Source organism: Oncorhynchus nerka, linkage group LG27 (genome assembly GCF_034236695.1).
Source record: "Oncorhynchus nerka isolate Pitt River linkage group LG27, Oner_Uvic_2.0, whole genome shotgun sequence".
NCBI classification, from domain to species: Eukaryota; Metazoa; Chordata; class Actinopteri; order Salmoniformes; family Salmonidae; genus Oncorhynchus; species Oncorhynchus nerka.
Genome location: NC_088422.1, coordinates 21,484,930 through 21,506,485, shown reverse-complemented (window position 1 = coordinate 21,506,485; position 21,556 = coordinate 21,484,930). Strand labels below are relative to the sequence as shown.

The 21,556-nt window shown below is 43.0% G+C and overlaps 1 protein-coding gene across 1 annotated transcript in view; it reads right to left on the bottom strand.

Moving 5' to 3' along the window:
• ntrk2a (neurotrophic tyrosine kinase, receptor, type 2a) overlaps positions 1–11,657 on the bottom strand; it is a 62,294-nt gene extending 50,637 nt beyond the window's left edge. Inside the window, exons 1-12 of the mRNA XM_065011444.1 lie at positions 11,030–11,657; positions 9,858–9,932; positions 9,673–9,744; positions 9,422–9,490; positions 9,108–9,256; positions 7,550–7,686; positions 5,622–5,754; positions 5,117–5,419; positions 4,724–4,744; positions 4,475–4,486; positions 4,099–4,136; positions 3,707–3,806 (exon numbers count right to left, since the gene is read on the bottom strand). Of these exons, the coding sequence (XP_064867516.1) occupies positions 3,707–3,806; positions 4,099–4,136; positions 4,475–4,486; positions 4,724–4,744; positions 5,117–5,419; positions 5,622–5,754; positions 7,550–7,686; positions 9,108–9,256; positions 9,422–9,490; positions 9,673–9,744; positions 9,858–9,932; positions 11,030–11,229 (1,309 nt within the window). The 5' untranslated portion in view covers positions 11,230–11,657. The remainder of the gene's footprint in view (positions 1–3,706; positions 3,807–4,098; positions 4,137–4,474; positions 4,487–4,723; positions 4,745–5,116; positions 5,420–5,621; positions 5,755–7,549; positions 7,687–9,107; positions 9,257–9,421; positions 9,491–9,672; positions 9,745–9,857; positions 9,933–11,029) is intronic.
• Between the last annotated feature and the right edge of the window lie 9,899 nt (positions 11,658–21,556).

The window sequence follows — 21,556 nt, the reverse complement described above, 5'->3', positions numbered from 1 at the left end:
CGCCGTTGTGCCTATGGTCCTCTGGAGACCTATGGAACCATGGGCCCTGTTCTGTACAGATCCCGAAAAAGGTAGTGCAGGGAGTGAGGGAGGTCCATGAAGGCAGGAATGGAACAGGGCCTAAGTGTGCTCTGCAGGAGGAGGAGAACATGCAGCATGAGCATGGTCTGTTGAGTCCTATCAGAGATACTTCTGACCTTGAGAGAGATGTATTGATCATCCGGCACTCTTCCAAACACAGAGAAAACTGATACCTGCCTTCCTGAATCATTGATAAGCATACAGTGCTCGCTCCCTCTCTCTCCATCTAGCTATTTTTTTCTGCTGCTCTTCTCTCTTTTTTTGTCATTCCAAAGAAAAGTTCATTATCAAACCAACCAAGGTTGTTTTAAAGGTCCAATGCAGCTGTTTTTATCTCAATATCAAATGATTTCTGAGAAACAATTAAGTACCTTACTGTGATTGTTTTCAAAGAGCAATTTCTCAAGCATGAATTTTACTAGGACTGTCTGGGATTAGGGAGGGGAAAGCTGAAAACTAGCTGTCATTAGTGATGTCACCATGGCAGGCCAAAACTCCATCCCACCAAAATGTCACAGAGATATTCCAACCTTATAGTGTGGAAATATACACTGAGTGTAGAAAACATTATGGACAAAGACTGGCCAGGTGAATCCAGGTGAAAGCTATGATCCCTTAATGATGGCACTTGTTAATTCCACTTCAATCAGTGTAGATGAAGGGGAGGAGACAAGTTAAATCATATTTTTTAAGCCGTGAGACAACTGAGACATGGATTGTGTATGTGTGCCATTCAGAGGGTGAATGGGCAAGACAAAATATTTAAGTGCCTTTGAACGGGGTATGGTAGCATGTGCCAGGCTCACTAGTTTGAGTGTGTCAAAAACTGCAACGCTGCTGGGTTTTTCACACTCAACAGTTTCTCATGTGTATCAAGAATGGTCCACCACCCAAAGGACATCCAGCCAACTTGCCACAACTGTGGGAAGCGTTGGAGTCAACATGGTTCAGCATCCCCGTGGAACGCTTTCGACACCTTGTAGAGTCCATTCCCCGATGAATTGAGGCTGTTCTGAGGGCAAAAGGGGGTGCAACTCAATATTAGGAAGGTGTTCCTAATGCTTTGTATACTCAGTGTATATAAAAACAGGAAAATCACATATTTGGGCCTTTAAGGGTCAGAGAAATTTCAAACAGGTTTAGGTCTGTTTTCTCATGTAACAACATATTTGTAAAGACAGATACTCTAATTAAAATGTATTTTGGCCAATACCTGACAAACTTATTTTTCTATGATGCCCATCACAGAAAAGTATTCAGAACTTATTCTATATGGAGACTACATCTTCTAAATCCTTAACGCTCTGAAAACACACACACACACACACACACACACACACACACACACACACACACACACACACACACACACACACACACACACACACACACACACACACACACACACTCCTAATAACTCTCACAAATTGTAGCCTCCCGGGTGGCGCAGTGGTTAAGGGCGCTGTACTGCAGCGCCAGCTGTGCCATCAGAGTCCCTGGGTTCTCGCCCAGGCTCTGTCGTAACCGGCCGCGACCGGGAGGTCTGTGGGGCGACGCACAATTGGCCTAGCGTCGTCCGGGTAAGGGAGGGCTTGGTCGGTAGGGATGTCCTTGTCGGCAGGGATGTCCTTGGCGGGCTGGGCGCAGTGCGTGCTAACCAAGGTTGCCAGGTGCACAGTGTTTCCTCCGACACATTGGTGCGGCTGGCTTCTGGGTTAAGAAGCAGTGCGGCTTAGTTGGGTTTTGTATCGGACTTTCAACCTTCGTCTCTCCCGAGCCCGTACGGGAGTTGTAGCGATGAGACAAGATAGTAGCTACTACAACAATTGGATACCACGAAATTGGGGAGAAAAAGGGGTAAAATTACACACAAAAAACTCTCACAAATTGTAAATTACAATAACTTAAATCTACACGCACATAAAACAGTGTAGAGTAAAAAGGAGTAACCTCTGATCCTTACTATATACCACATCTTATTGTGACAGAAGAGCAGTAACAGGTTCATTTGAACCATGTACATTTGACCCTTTTACTGTGTGTGTTATGCACCGAGGCATCCAGAGAAAGTGTGTCTAGATGTCTCACATGCTCCTGAACAGTTGACTGAGCACCCAGTGTTCAGTACGGTCTCTTCACACCTTTTGTCTGTTGTGTGTGTTATGCACCGAGGCATCCAGAGAAAGTGTGTCTAGATGTCTCACATGCTCCTGAACAGTTGACTGAGCACCCAGTGTTCAGTACGGTCTCTTTACACCTTTTGTCTGTTGTGTGTGTGTGTGTGTATACATTAGCTAAATGCTAGTGGATTGGGAAAGTCTTTTGCTTTACACTTCTGTACACCAGCCTATGAGCAGGATACATTACATACAAGGACTGCAGTGAGAAGGAATACACTTCTTTAGCCATACACAGTAGGAGATCAGTCAGTCTTCACTTGGCTCCAATGTGTCTTTATAAAGATTGCGGTATGTGGGTCATAATAGTGAAAGTGTGTGTCTTGGGCATTTCAAGTTTCCCAAATGTTTTATTTTAGTGTGGATCATGATTTTGAGTGACAGGAGTGTCACTTCCTCCATCAGAAAGGAGAGAATAGAAACTGCAGTGAAGAGACAGAGACGCGTAGTGAAAGTTCCTGCAGGCAATGCTGAAACTCCAGCTAACTTCCTGCTCAGATTCACACAACGCTGAAACTCCAGCTAACTTCCTGCTCAGATACACACAACGCTGAAACTCCAGCTAACTTCCTGCTCAGATACACACAACGCTGAAACTCCAGCTAACTTCCTGCTCAGATACACACAACGCTGAAACTCCAGCTAACTTCCTACTCAGATACTCACACGTGCGCGCAGAAAAGCACACACATACACGTACAGAGGAAGGAGAGGAATTGACGCCTCCGGTGGAACCTCATCCTCCACTTCCGCAGAGGAAAGGAGATACCACTTCTCCCCCTCTCTTCCTTTCACACCCGTTCCCCTCAGAGGGGCAATAAATCAATCAGCACCAAAATAACTGACCACACTGAGGCAGCCCTGGCCTTCCCATACTCCTACACACACAATCTCATCCAAAATACACACACTCAGGTCGGAATTCAATCCATTGCAAATAGAGGATTTCAGGATAGCGTTCAAAAGGTATTTTTGAAGGCATAGTCACACTTTGATCCTCATATCATTTCCCAGTATGGTTAATTATTAGTACAAACAATACAACATCAGCGATTTGAGTGACAGTCAGTTTTACACCTCTATTGTTATTCCTAATATGGGTTAGTATCTAAATCCTCTTCAGTCCCTCTGCGTTATTCCATAGCAGCATCAGTAAAGACAGAGACGAGCTACAGTGCAGCGTTATCTGCATGGGCGGATGATTAGTATGGAACAAGGTATAGTGAGACATTGAGACGGAGATCCACATGCATGTTATTCACTAGAAATGTCTGAGTACCTCTTTACCACCATTCAGATCCCACTCTATGGTTTTATCCCAAATGGTACCCTACTTCCTATACTGTGCCAGTGCCAAAATAAGTGCACTATTTAGGGAATAGGGTGCAATTTCAGATTGGAGAGAAAGACCCATAGGCTACAGTAGTATACTGTGTAAAGGGACTTACCTTTGATTCCAAACTTTGAGTTTCCCCCGAATTTCAAGATGACCAGCATCAATAGAAAACCCATGAAGGCTACTGCTGCAATCCCTACGACCACATATACCTGAAAGAATGACAAAGCTGTTGAGCTAGGACCACCACTACCACTCCAAAATACCATGTGTCACAGTGTGTAGCCTACTACCACCAAGATACACCTACCATATAAAAACATGAAATATAAAACTTAAACACACTGTCAACCCTAAACATACTAGATAGTAGTACGACTACTAAAAGTAGTGGTAACACAGATTGTACAAAAACATAAACAAAATGTTATAAGCATTGCTCCCACAACAGGTACAGGCTCCCACAAACACGCACATAAAGAGGTGACTTAGAGTGTGACTTACAGCAACTCTGTCTTCTGGTGGCTCTAGAGGTGTGTCCTCTGTTTTCAAAGAGCAGAGAAGACAGCAGATGCTACAGTATCCCTCAATGACAATGACGTTGATTAAATGTCCCTGTCCCTGTGGGTAACACGTTACTTGAGGGATACCTACATAAGCACTTCATAACAATATTTGTATTATGTCTTGTGGTTGTTGACATAAGCATGTGCTACCTATGAATGCAGTATATATGGGTTGGGTAATGAATGTGTTATGAAGTCCTTATATAGTTACCTTTCAAGTAAAGTATTCCCTCTGAGTGTCAGAGTGACATAGGCTTATGTACTTGTTAACCTCTGCTGTGTGATTGGGTAATGTGAAGGGAGAGTAACTATACCTGTAGTTGGGTCTGTGGTACCCAGATCCAGGGTGTGAGGAGAGGGAAGAGAAAATCAACTATTAACACTCAATAACACAAAAAGCAAACCTCAGAAATCAGTCTTTAAAGTACTTCTCAAGTCAATCATCTTTAGTGTCAGGACATCTGATATTCATTAAAGTAAAGAACATTGAATTATTCTCTCAACAGTTCAATGAGCGATTTAGACAGTCAATGTTGCATGTAAATATTTGAAGAGCCACTCACCATAGTAAAGTGGTTCTGTCACTGTTCCTGTTGGGTAAAATACAAAAAGTACTTGATTGAGAAATAAAGGTCATAGATTAGTTAGGAACTCCCCTCAACAGGTTGTCTAGGTCTAATTGGACACCAATTGAAAATAATTAACAAAAATGAGCAGACACACAGCCCTCTAGGAATTGAGTTTGACACCCCTGTCCTAAGTGTAATTTGACCCCTGGCCCCTACCCCCTAAACACTTGAGTAGATCTGAGAAGATTGGACATATAGGTGTTAGCAATATGGTAATATCTCCATATTCCCCTTTGATAGGCCAGGTGTAATTGTTGCTATATTACAGACTATCCAATCCTCTCAGATTGACACAAGTGGGATAGGGGTTGACTACACACCACATACCTCCATCAAAGGGGTCAAGCATGAAGTGAGCCTCGACGGTCTTGCGGTCTTGTCCGTACTTGTTGCTGGCCAGCAGGGTGTACGGTCCGTTGTTGATGTGTGTGGGGCTGTCCAGCTGCAGGCAGCCGTGGAACTCCCTCTCAGAGAAGTCATGGATCATAGTCATGATGTAGGGTCCCTCATTTACCGGCTCCCCATTTAACAGCCAGCGGAGATCAGGTTTTGGGTTCCCAGACATACTGAATGGGATGCACCAGTGGTGGTCTGAGTAGGCATCACTCAATTTACTGATGTTAGGGGGAACTGGGGGAGGGAGAGAGAAAACGGGTGAGTGAGAAAGAGAGAATGGGTGAGTGAGAAAGAGAGGATGGGTGAGTGAGAAAGATCGAGGGAGAAGCAAAAGGGGGAATAAAGACAAAACATGGTCCAGAAGAAAAACTAGTTAAGACAACGGTATTATTCTCATTCTATTCCCTCCTTGTCTAGAGTCATGTTTGGAACTCACAGAGGATGTCGAGGAAGACTGAGGACTCATTCTCGCCCACAATGTTCTCAGCGCTGCAGGTGATCTTACAGTTGTTGTCCAGTGAGGAGAGGTTATAGAGATGGAGCTCAGACACCTGCCCTGAGGCCTCAATCTGCAGAGGACCATGCAGAGACACAGTGAGTCAGGCACCCACCTCATCCATATTACCAATGCTTTTACCCATCCACAACTATTTTGAAACTATTTTGCAAACACAATACCTGTTGCTGGTTATTAGTGCTATTGTAAGATTATTGTTTACCATTTCTAAACAGATATCCTTCCCTAGTGTCTTGTTAATTTTTGACATAGTGTTGCTTCTTCTGAGCACCTATGACAAACAAATGGTGTTACGCCTAGATTAGCAAGTAACATTATAGGCCAATGCTGGTTAATAATTGGTTAAAAGACTCAGTGTTAAAATATCTGCATTATATAAAGCTGACCACGCCCATTGTAAAATATATATATAGTGTGAAACAGTACTGCCGTTAAAGTGTATATTATCCCTGTTCATTAAGAATTGATCTGTTTAAAGGTGTGAATGGTTTATGCTAGGTAAGGGTAGGTCATTTTAGGATCCCTGTTCACCTCATTCAGGTAGAGCTGTTTGTCTAGGCAACATGTTGATGATGCTATAGCTCTGCCATATAGTGAGACGTGTGAGTTTATAGGCGTTTTACCTTAGTCTTCCTTCGAGCTGAGGTAATTCTGCTATTGGCCAAGTAAGTTTGTTTTTTCAAGTTAATTCTTTCTGTTAACAAATTTTTCTATATTTTTCTGCCTTTGTATATTTTGTAAATACAGCTCTGTATCCAGTCTTCTCATCAACTTTACTGTTAAATAAATAACACTTATTTTTGCATCTGCACCTCTGACTAAATAGGCTGCCAGATTCTCTGTCTTAAAGAGCGACTGCCCCTAAAAAGCAACTTCTCGTTCTGAAAATGGCCCATGTGACATCAGAAAAATGTATTATATTGTCAAAATTGACTACATAGTGTAAATAGTATAATTTTGGTCATAAAGTCAGCCTCGTCCAAAACTGAGAATTGCGAAATGATCGTAAAAAATGGTGTCAAGGAATGAAGGGTACCATAACAGTTTTCCTTGGGTTGGGTTTATTTCAGTCCTGCCCACATGCACACAGCTGGCAGCACCCATAAAGTAATAATCAATTAAGAGCTGATCATAATGCCCTTGGTCAATTTGGTTTGACATTTGATATCCCTATGGGGCTAGTTAGGGACCATCACTAAATTATAGAATGTACATGGGACAATATTTTAAAAGGTCAATAGCTCCCAATTCCATTAACTTAACTTCAAACCAACTACAAATATTGAAAGAATTTAATGAGGAAACTAAAAGTCCCATTTACATTGTGTTGTTTATGGATGGTCCCTAACTATCCCCAAATCTATCAAAAGTCAAACCAACTTTACCATGGTCGCACACCAGATGGCTGAAGCTAATTGGCTAAATAATTTGGCTAACTCTTCCCACCTGCGAACACACACGAGACACCCACATCAAACCACACCCTGAAACCAACTCACATTTGAAATCAGTCATAGCATTTCTTAATGAACCAAATCTAAAACGAGGCCAAATCAGGAAGTGCAGTCGCCCTTTAACAGAAGGAATGTGCCTTTAACTGGTGGATTAGTGTTGTTGCTGATGGGTAGGTCCAGGAGTCTTACGTAAGCAGGAACAAATCTGGGCCCAAGTTAGAGGCCCTAGTAACATGGGCACAGAGTTTTTCTGGGTCAGATCACATGGTCAGTAAAACTCCTGTCCCTTCAAAATGGCATTCTATTCCCTATATAGTGCACTACTTTTGACCTAGGGTGCCATTTGAGATGCAGCCATGGGATTTTTGGTGGCGAGCGACGGTGGTGACTGACCTCATTGTAGGAGACGAGTGGGGTCATGTTCCAGATGAGCTCAGGAGAGGGCGCTCCAGAGGTGTTGCATGTCAACACCACATCAGCACCCTCCTGCACCGTCACCTTGGATGGGCTCAGAGTCGCCATGGGAACCACTGCCAATGACAACGAAGGGGAGATTCAATGCAACCTTAGTTCAAAATCACAGCACAAACACGGCGGTGGTCACACACAGACTACAACTCCATGTGTCTCGCAACTCAGATAACATTAATTAGACACAGTTTGGAGCCTCTCTAAGTAGAGACAACAACACAATCAAAGGTGGAGAGGATGGGACTGTGACTTGAAGGTGACCCACGTGTCCAATCAGAAGATTGGCTGCCTCTTAGCCGCAGCCAATGGCATGGGAGCGTCTGGCGAGGAAGGGCCAGTGTCGACAGTCCTGGTTGATAAAATGGATAGATCTCTTATCTCCACTAAGGGACGTCGCCAAGACTCTTATCAGCTTGGCAACGCTCTCAATGATTCTAGAACCCAGAAAACGATTAATTTCAGCACTCAGACCATACCATCTGAAGCACCTTCAGTAAATCAGCCCTTACAGCTTGAGCAGTCTCAGTTGCTCTCTTACAAGCACTGCCAGCTGCAGTGTGAACCCTACCCACTCTAAAAAGCTACAGTACACTAGTAAAGAACAGTATGCCTTTACAATGTGTCCATCTTTAACAACACAACTCGTGGGCTAAACTGGTTGCAATGGTTGTTTACTGGTTGTAACCAGTTTTAGACACTAGAACCTACAGCATCAACATCTCCAATATAAGTATTGGTAGGCAGCAGTGAAGGCCATAGCTTAGTCTCAGATAACCTCTGTATCCAACACATGAAAACTACTGCACTGAGCTGTGGATTTCATATAGTACAGAATGACAGAAGGAGAGCGGGAGATATGAACAGAGAAAGAATGACAGAGATGTCCTGAAAAAGAGATGTTGAGAGAGAGAGAATGTTAGAGAAAAATATAGAAAAGGGGGGTTTGCAAGGTTCTCATTGTGTTTAGCTGCCTGGCAGGCCTGGGGCATCGTACACATGCCTCTCCCTTGAGTCGTCTTCATATGTCACTCACACAGGGGTCCCCCTGCCGTCTCTCCAGGGGCCTGCAAGTAACCGTGGCGATGGCGAAAATAGCAGCCTAATGGAGTGGAGACTGGACTGCCGGATCAATAACTGTTATCATTGTCGTTATATAGCCTCTGTGCCCCAGAGCACACTAGTACAGGCCCAGGTTCCTCTTTGTTATCAACACACACTGGTGAGTGTTAATGAGTAGAAGGGGGAACTGATCCTAGACCAGCTTTGGTTTGTGGGTAATCATAATGGTTTGTCATTATGATACCGCATGTGAATCTAAGGAGAGTTTATTCAGCAAAGCAATTAAAGGGATTGTTTTCAAAACATTTGGCTGGGAAGGATACATTTTCAATTAAAGCAAGTGGTTTGTGGAAAAAGATAAGGTCCACGGTGTGTGTTTTGACGATCATTGGGAGGTGTGCGTGTAATTTGGGGCCATTACCACAGTGAGGGGGGTTGAGCCTGGTGAGAGGTTTCCTCCCGCCACCCTCCTCTATACATCTGAGCTCCTGAGCATCAGCCTCCTCTCCCAGCCACAGCTTCATCCACATGTTCTCACAGGAACAGTGCAGTGGGTTCCCTGAAAGAATCCTACACACACAGAGAAACACAGTGTTGAATATTGAATCACACACTGACACGAACACACACATGTATGAAGGTATGCGCACACATGCACTAACGTTTTTTTTATTCTTTATTTTTTATTATCCATGATGACACATTGTCAGTCGGGGGGTGAAAGAATCAACTCACAGATTTGATATGTTTAAATGTCGAAATATCCTCCAATAAAGAGATGACAAGTTGTTGTCTTTCAGATTCCTGTCAATCAGAATGTACATTATTATCAATAATTAGTTGAAAGACATATCCAAAAGAAATACTAAACTGTACAACCAGTCCAGCAACTGTTCTTGTCTGTCTTAGGAGATACAATTATTTTTGTAAGAACTGTAGTTTGACCTTCAAATTGAGATTCATTTAGCCTTATAAAAGCCACTCACAGATACTGGAGTTTGAGGTTGTTCTGGAAAGCCAGCCGAGACACATAGGTAAGCCTGCTGTTAGTCACAGTTCTGCAATGCAAATATACACAAAAACATCATCATATTGAGCTTGGATGCCAACAACCAATCCAATCTGGGCTCCATCATGACCACAAGTATAAGATATCACATAACATACTTACAGATTCGTGAGGTTCCGGTAATAATGCAGGTCTTTGTCATTGATGGATGAGAAGCTACTCTGATTTGCAATATATCTGTTAAAAATTAAATTGGGAAAAAAGGTTAGAGAATAGTAAGTAGTAGACCTACAATGAACGACAGATGCAGTTTATGCAGCACATTTCAAACGATGTTGAAGTGTTTTTCGGGGACGGGAGTTTTTGTTTAAGATTTTTGTCAAGTTCGTTTGGATATACAGAGGAACCTTCCAATAGACCTTTACTCAAGTCGTCTAATTATTGTCATTTTTAACAGTCGATTATTATATAAACAGAATAAATATTGTTAGGCTACTTGTATTGTATCTTTATACTCTTATAACGGTGACAGTAGGCTATGGATATCAAAGGATCGACTATGGTCTTTAGAAAACGCTCCCATCATGTCCTCGTAACATCATGCATTCTAAATGCTGTAGCCCTATTTTTGGTTAAAATAACCCTGATGAGTCTCTGTTTGTCTTCAATTAGGCTATGCTAAATCTGAACAGCTCTGAAACGTGGGTGGAGATTAATTGAGTCTATGCCTATTAGTTTTAGTTCACAATGGAAGCAAAATGGCCTAGGCTATACATTTCTCAGAATAGAAGATTCTAGGCTGTTGGGCCTATTATCGGAGCCAAGCGTCTGGGGGGGGGGGGGGGGGGGTAGTAGCCTATTTGCTAATATTTGAACTAGGCTACTGTATGGGTTTCTGCGAGAGTAGGACTACACCTCTCCCCCACTCCGTTGTGTTTCTTCTCGGGGCCACGGAAGAGCGTCAATCGGTACTGATAGCACCACAACAGTCTCTCACCGTCCAGGTGTCCCCATCTCTCTCACACTGACATAAACACGCGAGCGCGTGTACACACACACACACACAGTCTATAATTGTTGCTTATTGTTTGTTTGTTTATTTATTTTCCTAAGATCACCCTGAAAAACTATACAATAGGTTTTATTAGACAACTCATATAGCCTAATTACTGACTGAGACTTGACCATTCGATTGAATCTTCAATTCTACTCACATTTATAGCCTAAAACGCATAGCCTTTTTTCACCTCATTATTGTGTGCCAATAAGGCAGGTATGCTATGTCTGTCATATATGTTTGGTACGGTGATGATGGATCATTAACAGTGACTCACATGTCCGTGATGTTGTCCATCTCCAGCTCAGACTGCAGCACTGGGAAAGCCATGATGCCCCGCTCCTGGTCCACACAGGCGATCCTGGTCCCGCTGCAGGAGCAGGACGCAGGGCAGGCGGCCCCGAGCCTCCACAGTCCCATTAATACCCAACACAACTCCAACAGAGACACCCAGCTACCCCTCCGAAAGGCGCTCATCTCGGCTCCCTCCACGCCCGACCAAGGACAGTTCGGATCAGCCAAGCTCCAGCAGAAAGAGACGCTGTTAGATGCTCAACCCAGACGGGCATGCACCAGCCGCTATCCGCGCAAATGGGTGAGACGATGAAAATAGGTTTATCCGTTCCGCTCGTCTCCACAAGAATGCAGCCAATCACTCAAAATCACATCGAGACACCGACGTGTGTGTATGCCAAGGATTCCTTTGCGCTGTCTCTCTCTCTCTCTCTCTCTCTCTCTCTCTATTTCTCTCTCTATTTCTCTCTCTCTCCCGACTCTCAGACAGATGACACTGATAGGCCAAATTCCACACAAAACACCATGTCCTGTGCAGGTCTGCCAGATTCAGAGCCGTGGATGAATAGATAACCAACAGAGACGATGGAGCCGAAAGCACACACCGTTTAGGCTATTGTCGCGTTGTTCAGTCAGTGCACTGAGGAAGAGGCGGCGCGCGTACCAGCACCAAAACATATGTTATAGATCGTAGACGCCGTCAGGAATACGCCCTCCAGCCATCGTTCCAATTCTACTGCGATTGCTCCAGATGGTCAGGGGTTAAAGCGCTCTCCTCTCCTCCCGGTTATTCACCTGAGGCCTTGTCTTTAGACTTGTGTCCTTGTATAACGGACAAATAGCATAAGCTCGAACATGAGAGATGTGGGGCTGGGTTTACAGCCTGAGTGTATTCGAATAGAAAGTCGTGTGTTAATTAAAAAACTAAATGACAGCACAGCCATGTGAGCATCTGCTAAAATCACATTTGATGTATCCCACTGGCACAGCCGGGCATAGGGGCACTAGCCTACTCAGTCAGTCACAAATCAATCCCTCTTTAGCTGCTGTGTACCAACCTCCATCACCTTATTAAATCATTAGTCTGTATTTCATAACCATAATTTTTTTTGCCAGCGTGTGCACTGAATCAATAACATGTCACCTGACTGCAGCGGAGGGATGTCATTCACCCGCTGGACTCCTTACAAATGGAGTTATAAATCTGCCTCCTTGGCTCCTTCACACCACACCACACCACACACACACACACACACACACACACACACACACACACACACACACACACACACACACAAACACCAGTTCTGAGTCGCGCGCTCTCCCCATGTGCAGACACGATGTGACGTAAGCACTGACGCACAAGATGTAGCCTTGGTCTGAATTGAAGAACATAGACACTACTGAGCTGTAGCCAATGCGGAGTCGACAGAAGATGCTAACATCCGGAAGTGGGAACTCCGCTCAGGCGTCTTTTTACGCCTACTACGTTAGGTTAACTGAGCTGAATCTGTCTCTACAAATCTATAGGGGTTCTCCAACCTGGAGTTGGGCACAGTACGGTGCAGACTATATACAGTGCATTCAGTAATATGTTTACACACGATGTAGCCCCTATAGGCCATAGGCCAGGGTAAATGCCATAGCTCAGGAACATTATTCAAATGATGTGCTATATTATAGGTACCTATATGCCAGGTGTTCACCCTGCCAGAACCCCCCCCATTCGTGTGAACGCGCACACAATAAATTCTTCATTGCTGCGACTTGCTTGCTAGGTTGAGATTTCTGTTCTTCTCTCCGTTGTCAGTTTAGTCTACATTTCACTGATCTTAGTAGCAGAAAGCATAGGAGAAAAATAAAAAATCCTTTCTGCTACTAAGATCAGTGAAATGTAGACTAAACTGACAACGGAGTGAAGAGCAGAAATCTCAACTAGCAAGTCGCAGCAATGCTCGTTCACGCGAGGAGTGGGGGGCGGGGGGGATTCTGGCACGGGGGAGATTTTCGGCACTACACCGGCACAATCAGAAATCTATTTGAGTGTCTACCAGAATTTGTAACCTGAGTCTGATAAACAAATAGACAAAACCGTTAATCTGATCAAATTTGCAAGAACAAGAACATCAGTATCTCTGATAAAAATCAGGAGTTTCTGACTTATGTCTGACTTGACCATGACATTCTCATCCTATAACTCATTCTATTATATGTCACAGTAAATATGTGTTGGAAATTCAAGTTAATATAACCTTTCTTTGAAATTAAAGTTAACATAGCTTAATTGAAATTCAAGTTACTAGAATTTTTCCATGTAATTCAAGTTAAATGCAACTTTTCCTTGAAGTCCAAGTCAACAGTAAATCAGAAAACAGGTGGCAGGTGGTAATGACTTGCTCCATTGTCTCTTGGTAGGGCAGGTGAGTGGAATATATACCAGTTTCTTGAAATACTTTGCAAATGCAGCTTATTTCTATGTGAAAACTGAAATGTCTTTTCATTCCATTTTAGTAGACGCTCTTATCCAGAGCATCTTATAGTAGTGACTGCATACATTTTCATACTGGTCCTCCGTGGGAACCGGACCCACATTCTTAGCATTGCAAAAGCACCATGCTCTCCCAACTGAGCCACTTAATCAGATCACATCATCACAAACCACTTGATGTCTCAAAGTACTCAATTACTGTATTGTGTATTGTCTACAGGTACAAAGTCGACAGGTACAAACCTAGATTAACAGCCTATGTACAATACAGTAATGGTTTGTAAGGATGGTAAATTAATACTGCACAAAAAGTCATTGTTTTCCATGTTATTTGATCAAGAAAAATATTTAATTTGATGTGGAGTTGTGTCTTTGCCTATAGCACCTTTTGATGTACATGTTTTAGGACAGTGTTTTGTTCTTTCTGGATTCCATTAGAATGAAATTGCAAAGAAAGGGACCGGGCCCATGCTATAGATGTCTATATCGTCCACTAATACTAGTAAAGGCCCAGTGTACTACCTTTATTTCAAATATTATATATATATTTTTATTCCGATTTTTCAGTGGGTGCTGTAGCACCCTCAGCACCCCTACTTCCCACGGCTATGGTAACAGCATGATTGAAATGTAAATTTAGCTGAGACTATGTTCACGGTAAACACTGCATTATGTCAGCTCAATCGGAATTTAACTTTACATTTCTATAGCAGAATCTGTAACGCTTCAGTTTTAGAGCCCAGGTGAGTTTGTGGTTCTGGCTCTTGCACCGCAACTGTTTAACCAAGTTGGCGTGTGCAGTTTTATAGCTAATCTACACATTTTGCTATGAGGGTGAGATGAAATGTTGCTCTTGTAGAGTTCAAGGATTTTTTTTGAATGAAATGTCTTTTATGGTGAATTAAGACGTATTTGTGGAAAATATTGTCCTGTTTTTCAAGAATCCTTGAACTCTAGAAGAGGAACATTTCATCTCACCCTCATAGCAAAATGTGTAGATTAGCTATAAAACTGCACACACCAACTTGGTTAAACAGTTGCCTTGTTTAAAGGCCTTGATCGTTTAATAATAACATTAGATATAACAAATATGTAATACAAATCTCCAAACTTCTTTTTGTTTTGTTTCATATCACTATTAAATGCTCCAGGGTTAATTTTGTTAGCATTTTGGCATGTTTTGCTAGATTTAGAACATAAAACAACATTTATAAAGCAAATATCCCTTAGGTCTAGCACAGCAAATATCCCTTAGGTCTAGCACAGCTAATATCCCTTAGGTCTAGCACAGCAAATATCCCTTAGGTCTAGCACAGCAAATATCCCTTAGGTTTAGCACAGCAAATATCCCTTAGGTCTAGCACAGCAAATATCCCTTAGGTCTAGCACAGCAAATATCCCTTAGGTCTAGCACAGCTAATATCCCTTAGGTCTAGCACAGCAAATATCCCTTAGGTCTAGCACAGCAAATATCCCTTAGGTTTAGCACAGCAAATATCCCTTAGGTCTAGCACAGCAAATATCCCTTAGGTCTAGCACAGCAAATATCCCTTAGGTCTAGCACAGCAAATATCCCTTAGGTCTAGCACAGCAAATATCCCTTAGGTTTAGCACAGCAAATATCCCTTAGGTCTAGCACAGCAAATATCCCTTAGGTCTAGCACAGCAAATATCCCTTAGGTTTAGCACAGCAAATATCCCTTAGGTCTAGCACAGCAAATATCCCTTAGGTCTAGCACAGCAAATATCCCTTAGGTCTAGCACAGCAAATATCCCTTAGGTCTAGCACAGCAAATATCCCTTAGGTCTAGCACAGCAAATATCCCTTAGGTCTAGCACAGCAAATATCCCTTAGGTTTAGCACAGCAAATATCCCTTAGGTTTAGCACAGCAAATACTTCAATTGTTCAAGCGTCGATCTTGAGAGGGTTACCCATCAGTTGACAAGCCACTGACGGAGTTGACGACAGACACTCAAAACAGACATATTTTTGCCTCTAAAAATAAAGTTAAATAGAAACATTTGTAGAATATGAAAAATTCTTCATTTGAAAATCCCCAATAAAAAATAACCATTCTATCAGATCTTTCAGCACTATGACGGAGTGGATGTCAGACAAAAATCTGACAGAGTTGATGTTTTACGGATTTGACAAAAATGGCATTTTTCTTCTTCATTCAAGTGGTATACACAGTAGCAATTTAGTTTTTCTTCAGTTGTTTTATGACTCTGAAACCTAAATAAATGTAACATATTTGAACCAAAATTCATATTCTAATTTAATCTATCAGGCAGATGGACAGTTTATGGTTGTGACCATGGTGATTCCAATATGGTTTGTTTAAATCTATCAAAACTAGAGAACTTTGCAGACCATCAGTGGTCTTGTTGTACTTCATGTAATGAAGACATGAATAAAGAGTCCTTAAGGTATAACTGACCCTGCTCATTTCTGATTCATTTAGAATTTTAACCAAATCTCCAGACACATCTTTTAGGAATCACAGTTTTGGATAAATACATTTTAACACTTTTTATTTGGGAGAGTTTAACATTGGGATCGTTTGCCCGGGACTGTGGTATTTCCAGGCATAGAGCTGACATGGAAGTACAAAATAAATACATTTTCCCTTGTAAAATTCCCCTAAGTGTACATTTTAAGAACAAATCATGCAACAGAATAAAGTAAAATCCACTATATAAATTAAGTTTCAAGAAATGCTGATCTAATTTCCTGCTATTCTACACATTTTGCCATGAGGCTGAGAGAAAATGTAGCCGTTTTAAAGCTAATTAAATTAATGGCTTATGATGTGTTCCTATGTTATCTGGGGGCCCAACCTCCCCCCAAATATCAGAGTCCTTTCAGTCTTCAAAGGTATTCAAAGATACTTAAGCCATAACCAAAGCAATATATGGCTCTGCTTATGAATAACTTCCCCTTCATCTGTGGTATTATCCCCAAATTAGGCCTACAGCTTGGACTGGCAAAGGTACTGTAGTTTAATGCCATAGTAATAAAGACAATACCAATCATGTACTGCCCCTCTGTGGCCATTTAGCAAGTAAACATGTCCACAAAGTGGATCACTGGGGAATAGAAAATACCTTGTAGCTGTGACTGTGGCCAAACTGTGGCTGTATATAATTTGTATATATATGGGTGTCAAATACAGTGCCTTCCCGAAAGTATTCAGACCCCTTGACTTTTTCCACTTTTTGTTACATTACAGCCTTATTCTAAAATGGATAAATACCCCATAATGACAAGGTAAAAACAGGTTTTTAGAATTTTTGCTAATTTATAATAAAACATATCCCTGAAATATCACATTTACATAAGTATTCAGACCCTTTACTCAGTACTTTGTTGAAGCACTTTTGGCAGCGACTATAGCCTCGAGTCTCCTTTGGTATGACGCTACAAGCTTCCGCTACAAGACCATGGTGCTTGCCTACGGAGCTGTGAGGGGAACGGCACCTCAGTACCTCCAGGCTCTGATCAGGCCCTACACCCAAACAAGGGCACTGCGTTCATCCACCTCTGGCCTGCTCGCCTCCCTACCACTGAGGAAGTACAGTTCCCGCTCAGCCCAGTCAAAACTGTTCGCTGCTCTGGCCCCCCAATGGTGGAACGAACTCCCTCACGACGCCAGGACAGCGGAGTCAATCACCACCTTCCGGAGACACCTGAAACCCCACCTCTTTAAGGAATACCTAGGATAGGATAAAGTAATCCCTCTCACCCCCCCCCCTGAAAAGATTTAGATGCACTACTGTTCCACTGGAGGTCATAAGGTGAATGCACCAATTTGTAAGTCGCTCTGGATAAGAGCGTCTGCTAAATGACTTAAATGTTAAATGTAAATGTAAGCTTGGCACACCTGTATTTGGAAAGTTTCTCCCATTCTTCTCTGAAGATCCTCTCAAGCTCTGTCAGGTTGGATGGGGAGCGTTACTGCACAGCTATTTTCAGTTCTCTCCAGAGATGTTCGATCGGGTTCAAGTCTGGGGTCTGGCTGGGCCACTCAAGGACATTCAGAGACTTGCCCCGAAGCCACTCCTGCATTGTCTTGGCTGTGTGCATTGTCATGTTGGAAGGTGAACCTTCACCCCAGTCTGAGGTCCTGAGCGCTATGGAGCAGGTTTTCATCAAGGATCTCTCTATACTTTTCTCCATTCATCTTTCCTTCGATCCTGACTAGTCTCCCAGTCCCTGCTGCTGAAAAACATCCCCACAGCATTATGCTGCCTCCACCATCCTTCACCGTAGAGAAATGTGCCAGGTTTCCTCCAGTCGTGACGCATTCATGTCAAAGAGTTCAATCTTGGTTTCATCAGACGAGAGAATCTTGTTTCTCATAGTCTGAGAATCTTTAGCTGCCTTTTGGCAAACTCCAATGTTGTGCTGCTATTTTTATTGACTTGGCCAAAGCTTTTGATATGGTAGACCATTCCATTCTTGTGAGCCGGCTAAGGAGTATTGGTGTCTCTGAGGGGTCTTTGGCCTGGTTTGCTAACTACCTCTCTCAAAGAATTCAGTGTATAAAGTAAGAACATCTGCTGTCTCAGCCACTGCCTGTCATCATGGGAGTACCCCAAGGCTCGATCCGAAGCCCCACACTCTTCTCAATTTACATCAACAACATAGCTCAGGCAGTGGGAAACTCTCTCATCCATTTATATACAGATGATACAGTCTTACACTCAGCTGGCCCCTCCCCGGATTTTGTGTTAAACGCTCTACAACAAAGCTTTCTTAGTGTCCAACAAGCTTTCTCTGCTCTTAGGCCTTAACCTTGTTCTGAACACCTCCAAAACAAAGGTAATGTGGTTTGGTAAGAAGAATGCCCCTCTCCCCACTGGTGTGATTACTACCACTGAGGGTTTAGAGCTTGAGGTTGTCACCTCATATAAGAACTTGGGAGTATGGCTAGACGGTAAACTGTCCTTCTCTCAGCCTGCAGCTTTGATGTGTGCTAAGGTTAAATCTAAACTTGGTTTTCTATATCGTAATCGCTCTTTCACACCAGCTGCCAAACTAACCCTAATTCAGATGAACATCCTACCCATGCTAGATTACGGAGACGTAATTTATAGATCGGCAGGTAAGGGTGCTCTCGAGCGGCTAGATGTTCTTTACCATTCGGCCATCAGATTTGCTACCAATGCTCCTTATAAAACGCATCACTGCACTCTATACTCTGGAAACTGGTCATCTCTGTATACCCATCGCAAGAACCACTGGTTGATTCTTATTTATAAAATCCTCTTAGGCCGCACTCCCCCCTATCTGAGATACCTACTGCAGCCCTCATCCTCTACATACAACACCCGTTCTGCCAGTCACGTTCTGTTAAAGGTCCCCAAAGCACACACATTCCTGGGTCGCTCCTCTTTTCAGTTCGCTGCAGCTAGCGACTGGAACAAGCTGCAAAAAACGCTCAAACTGGACAGTTTTATCTCCATCTCTTTTTTCAAAGACTCAATCATGGACACTACTGACAGTGGCTTCTTCGCATGATCCATTGTTGTCTCTACCTTCTTGCATACATCTGTTGTCTGTGCCCAATAATGTTTGTACAATGTTTTGTGCTGCTACCATGTTCTGCTGCTGCCATGTTGTTGCTACCATGCTGTGTTGTCATGTGTTGCTGCCGTGCTATGTTGTTGTCTAAGGTATGAGCGGACCAAGTAATTGGGCGTCACTCTAAAGCGGGAAGGTGGAATAAACGAGTCAGGAGTAGGTTTTCTTGATCGAACACAGTTCTCTATTGAGGGCATTTGGTCAACACAAACACTCCGACATAATCAATGAAAATCTTCCAAGGAAAAACATACATCTTCTTCTCCAGATGAAACAGGAACACAATAGGATTATCTTTAAACTACAACAAAAAGTCACAGGATTGTCACCGTCTTAGTGGTTCTTCCTGGATAGCTCCTCTCTCTCTCGGTGGCCATCTTCCAGAGATAGTTTTCCCCCTCTCTCTGCTGGTTCCATTCTCTCTCTTATAGGGGAAGGAGAGTATGTCATTAGTACCGTCAGCTGTGCTTAATTGCCTCTGGTTACCTTGTCTCCCATGCCTTGTTGGGCTACTATCCATGAGCCCAGCCTGCCCTCTGGAGGTCCTTCCACAAAGGTCTCTCTTTATGTAGTGTTGTGGTGTCTCTCTTGTCGTGATGTGTGTTTTGTCCTATATTTTTATTTTAATCCTAGCCCCCGTCCCCGCAGGAGGCCTTTTGCCTTTTGGTAGGCCGTCGTTGTAAGTAATAATTTCTTCTTAACTGACTTGCCTAGTTAAATTAAAAAAATATACAGAAATATTGTAACTGCAGTTTCCAGAAGGCACTGAATGTGTCAGTGACGAGTCCACTGTATTTGGTATTTTGGGGGTATTTTATTAGGATCCCCTGTAAGCGGTGCGTAACTGGTAGCAGGGAAGTCAGGCGCAGGAGAGCAGAAATGGGCCGGAGCACTTTAATGATGCAAAAACAAATGGCACCCAGAACAGCAAAATACGGGTTGAAACAAGTGGTCCCATGTAGCACAGTTGGTAGAGCATGGCGCTTTTACATTTTTGGTCTTATTTGCAACGCCAGGGTTGTGGGTTTGATTCCCATGGGGGACCAGTATCAACATGTATGCACTCACTACTTTAAGTTGTTCTGGATAAAGATATCTGCTAAATGTAAGGATACATGTATGTGACCTGGTTCACTGACACATATCTAAGGCGTTTGAATGACTTCATTTCCACCAGCCGACTCTTATCAGAGGTATGTCTATGTTGTTGGTGTTTTAGGGTATTAAACCAACAACCCTGGTGTTGCTATTGCCATGATCTTACCAACTGAGCCACACAGGATCACAGGAGTCTCACAGCAATATGAATACTTGGTGATTCAATTCACCACCAAATGTGATAACCAAGTGTTTGCAGAGGTTATCAGAGTGAGTGGGTTTTCCATCACTGAGGGAGGGTGTGGTTTGAAAATAAGTGTTTGTCATTGTACAATTTCCCTCCCTAATTCAGTCTGTTTACATCCATTGGGTATCTAATGAATATGACCCTGAAATGAATTTCCTTCCTGGTAGAGCAGGTCAAATGTAAGGATTGGTTCATTGCGTCAACAGACTACGCGTATATCTGCTGTCTCAGGGATGTGGGTCATTTTCATCACCGTCACAACTGTGTGTATTTGTGAGTTTCTGTACTTTTTTTTTAGATGTTTATATCCAACACTTTCCTCCTATCTCAACAGTTGGATGTTATGTCTGTGTGGCTGCATATGTCTGTGTGACTTTTCTTTCTGTGTGATAATCACATACGTTTGCAGCTGTCTAGGTTTCATACAGAGATGTCTGGGAGTTTGTCCGAAGTGGGTCCGGTCAAAATTAGTACACTACATAGTGAATAGGGTGCCATTTCAGACACAGATTATGTCTGTTTCAAGTTACGTTGCCGGTGATTGCAGCGTGCGTGCAGAACTTGCAGCGGCCTCTGGCCCTGTTGGCTGTGTTCTTCCTGCTGAGGGACTGGCTCATGGGCCGCTACTGATCCTGCCTCTGGGACAGCCTGCAACCTACCAGGAGCACCCTCAACACACACAGGGTCTGGCTCATTTGGTGAGAGCTGCATTTTCTTTCTTTCTCACTCTCTTTTCTTTGTATAATATCACATTTTTCCTGTATTTTGTCATCCTTTTTGGTGATTCCCATTGTTGTCCCTCTTTTGTCTGTCTTTCTGTCTATCTGTTTGTCTGTCTGTGCATGCACTATGGTGTGTATGCTGCTTTTGATGGCAGCGGTGTGCTGGCTGGTCTTTGACAGGGCCAAACAGGGAACACGGCAGCTAGTCTTTCTCCGGTCATCTGCTTTGTACTGCTCATGCTGGTGTTCTCATGGAACCCATTCAGTGTATGGAAAAGTGAGAACACACACACACCTTGATACTTCAACTCTGCATGGATCCAGAGACCGGCCGCTGTAGTTCTGACAGATCTTGTGCCTATATGTG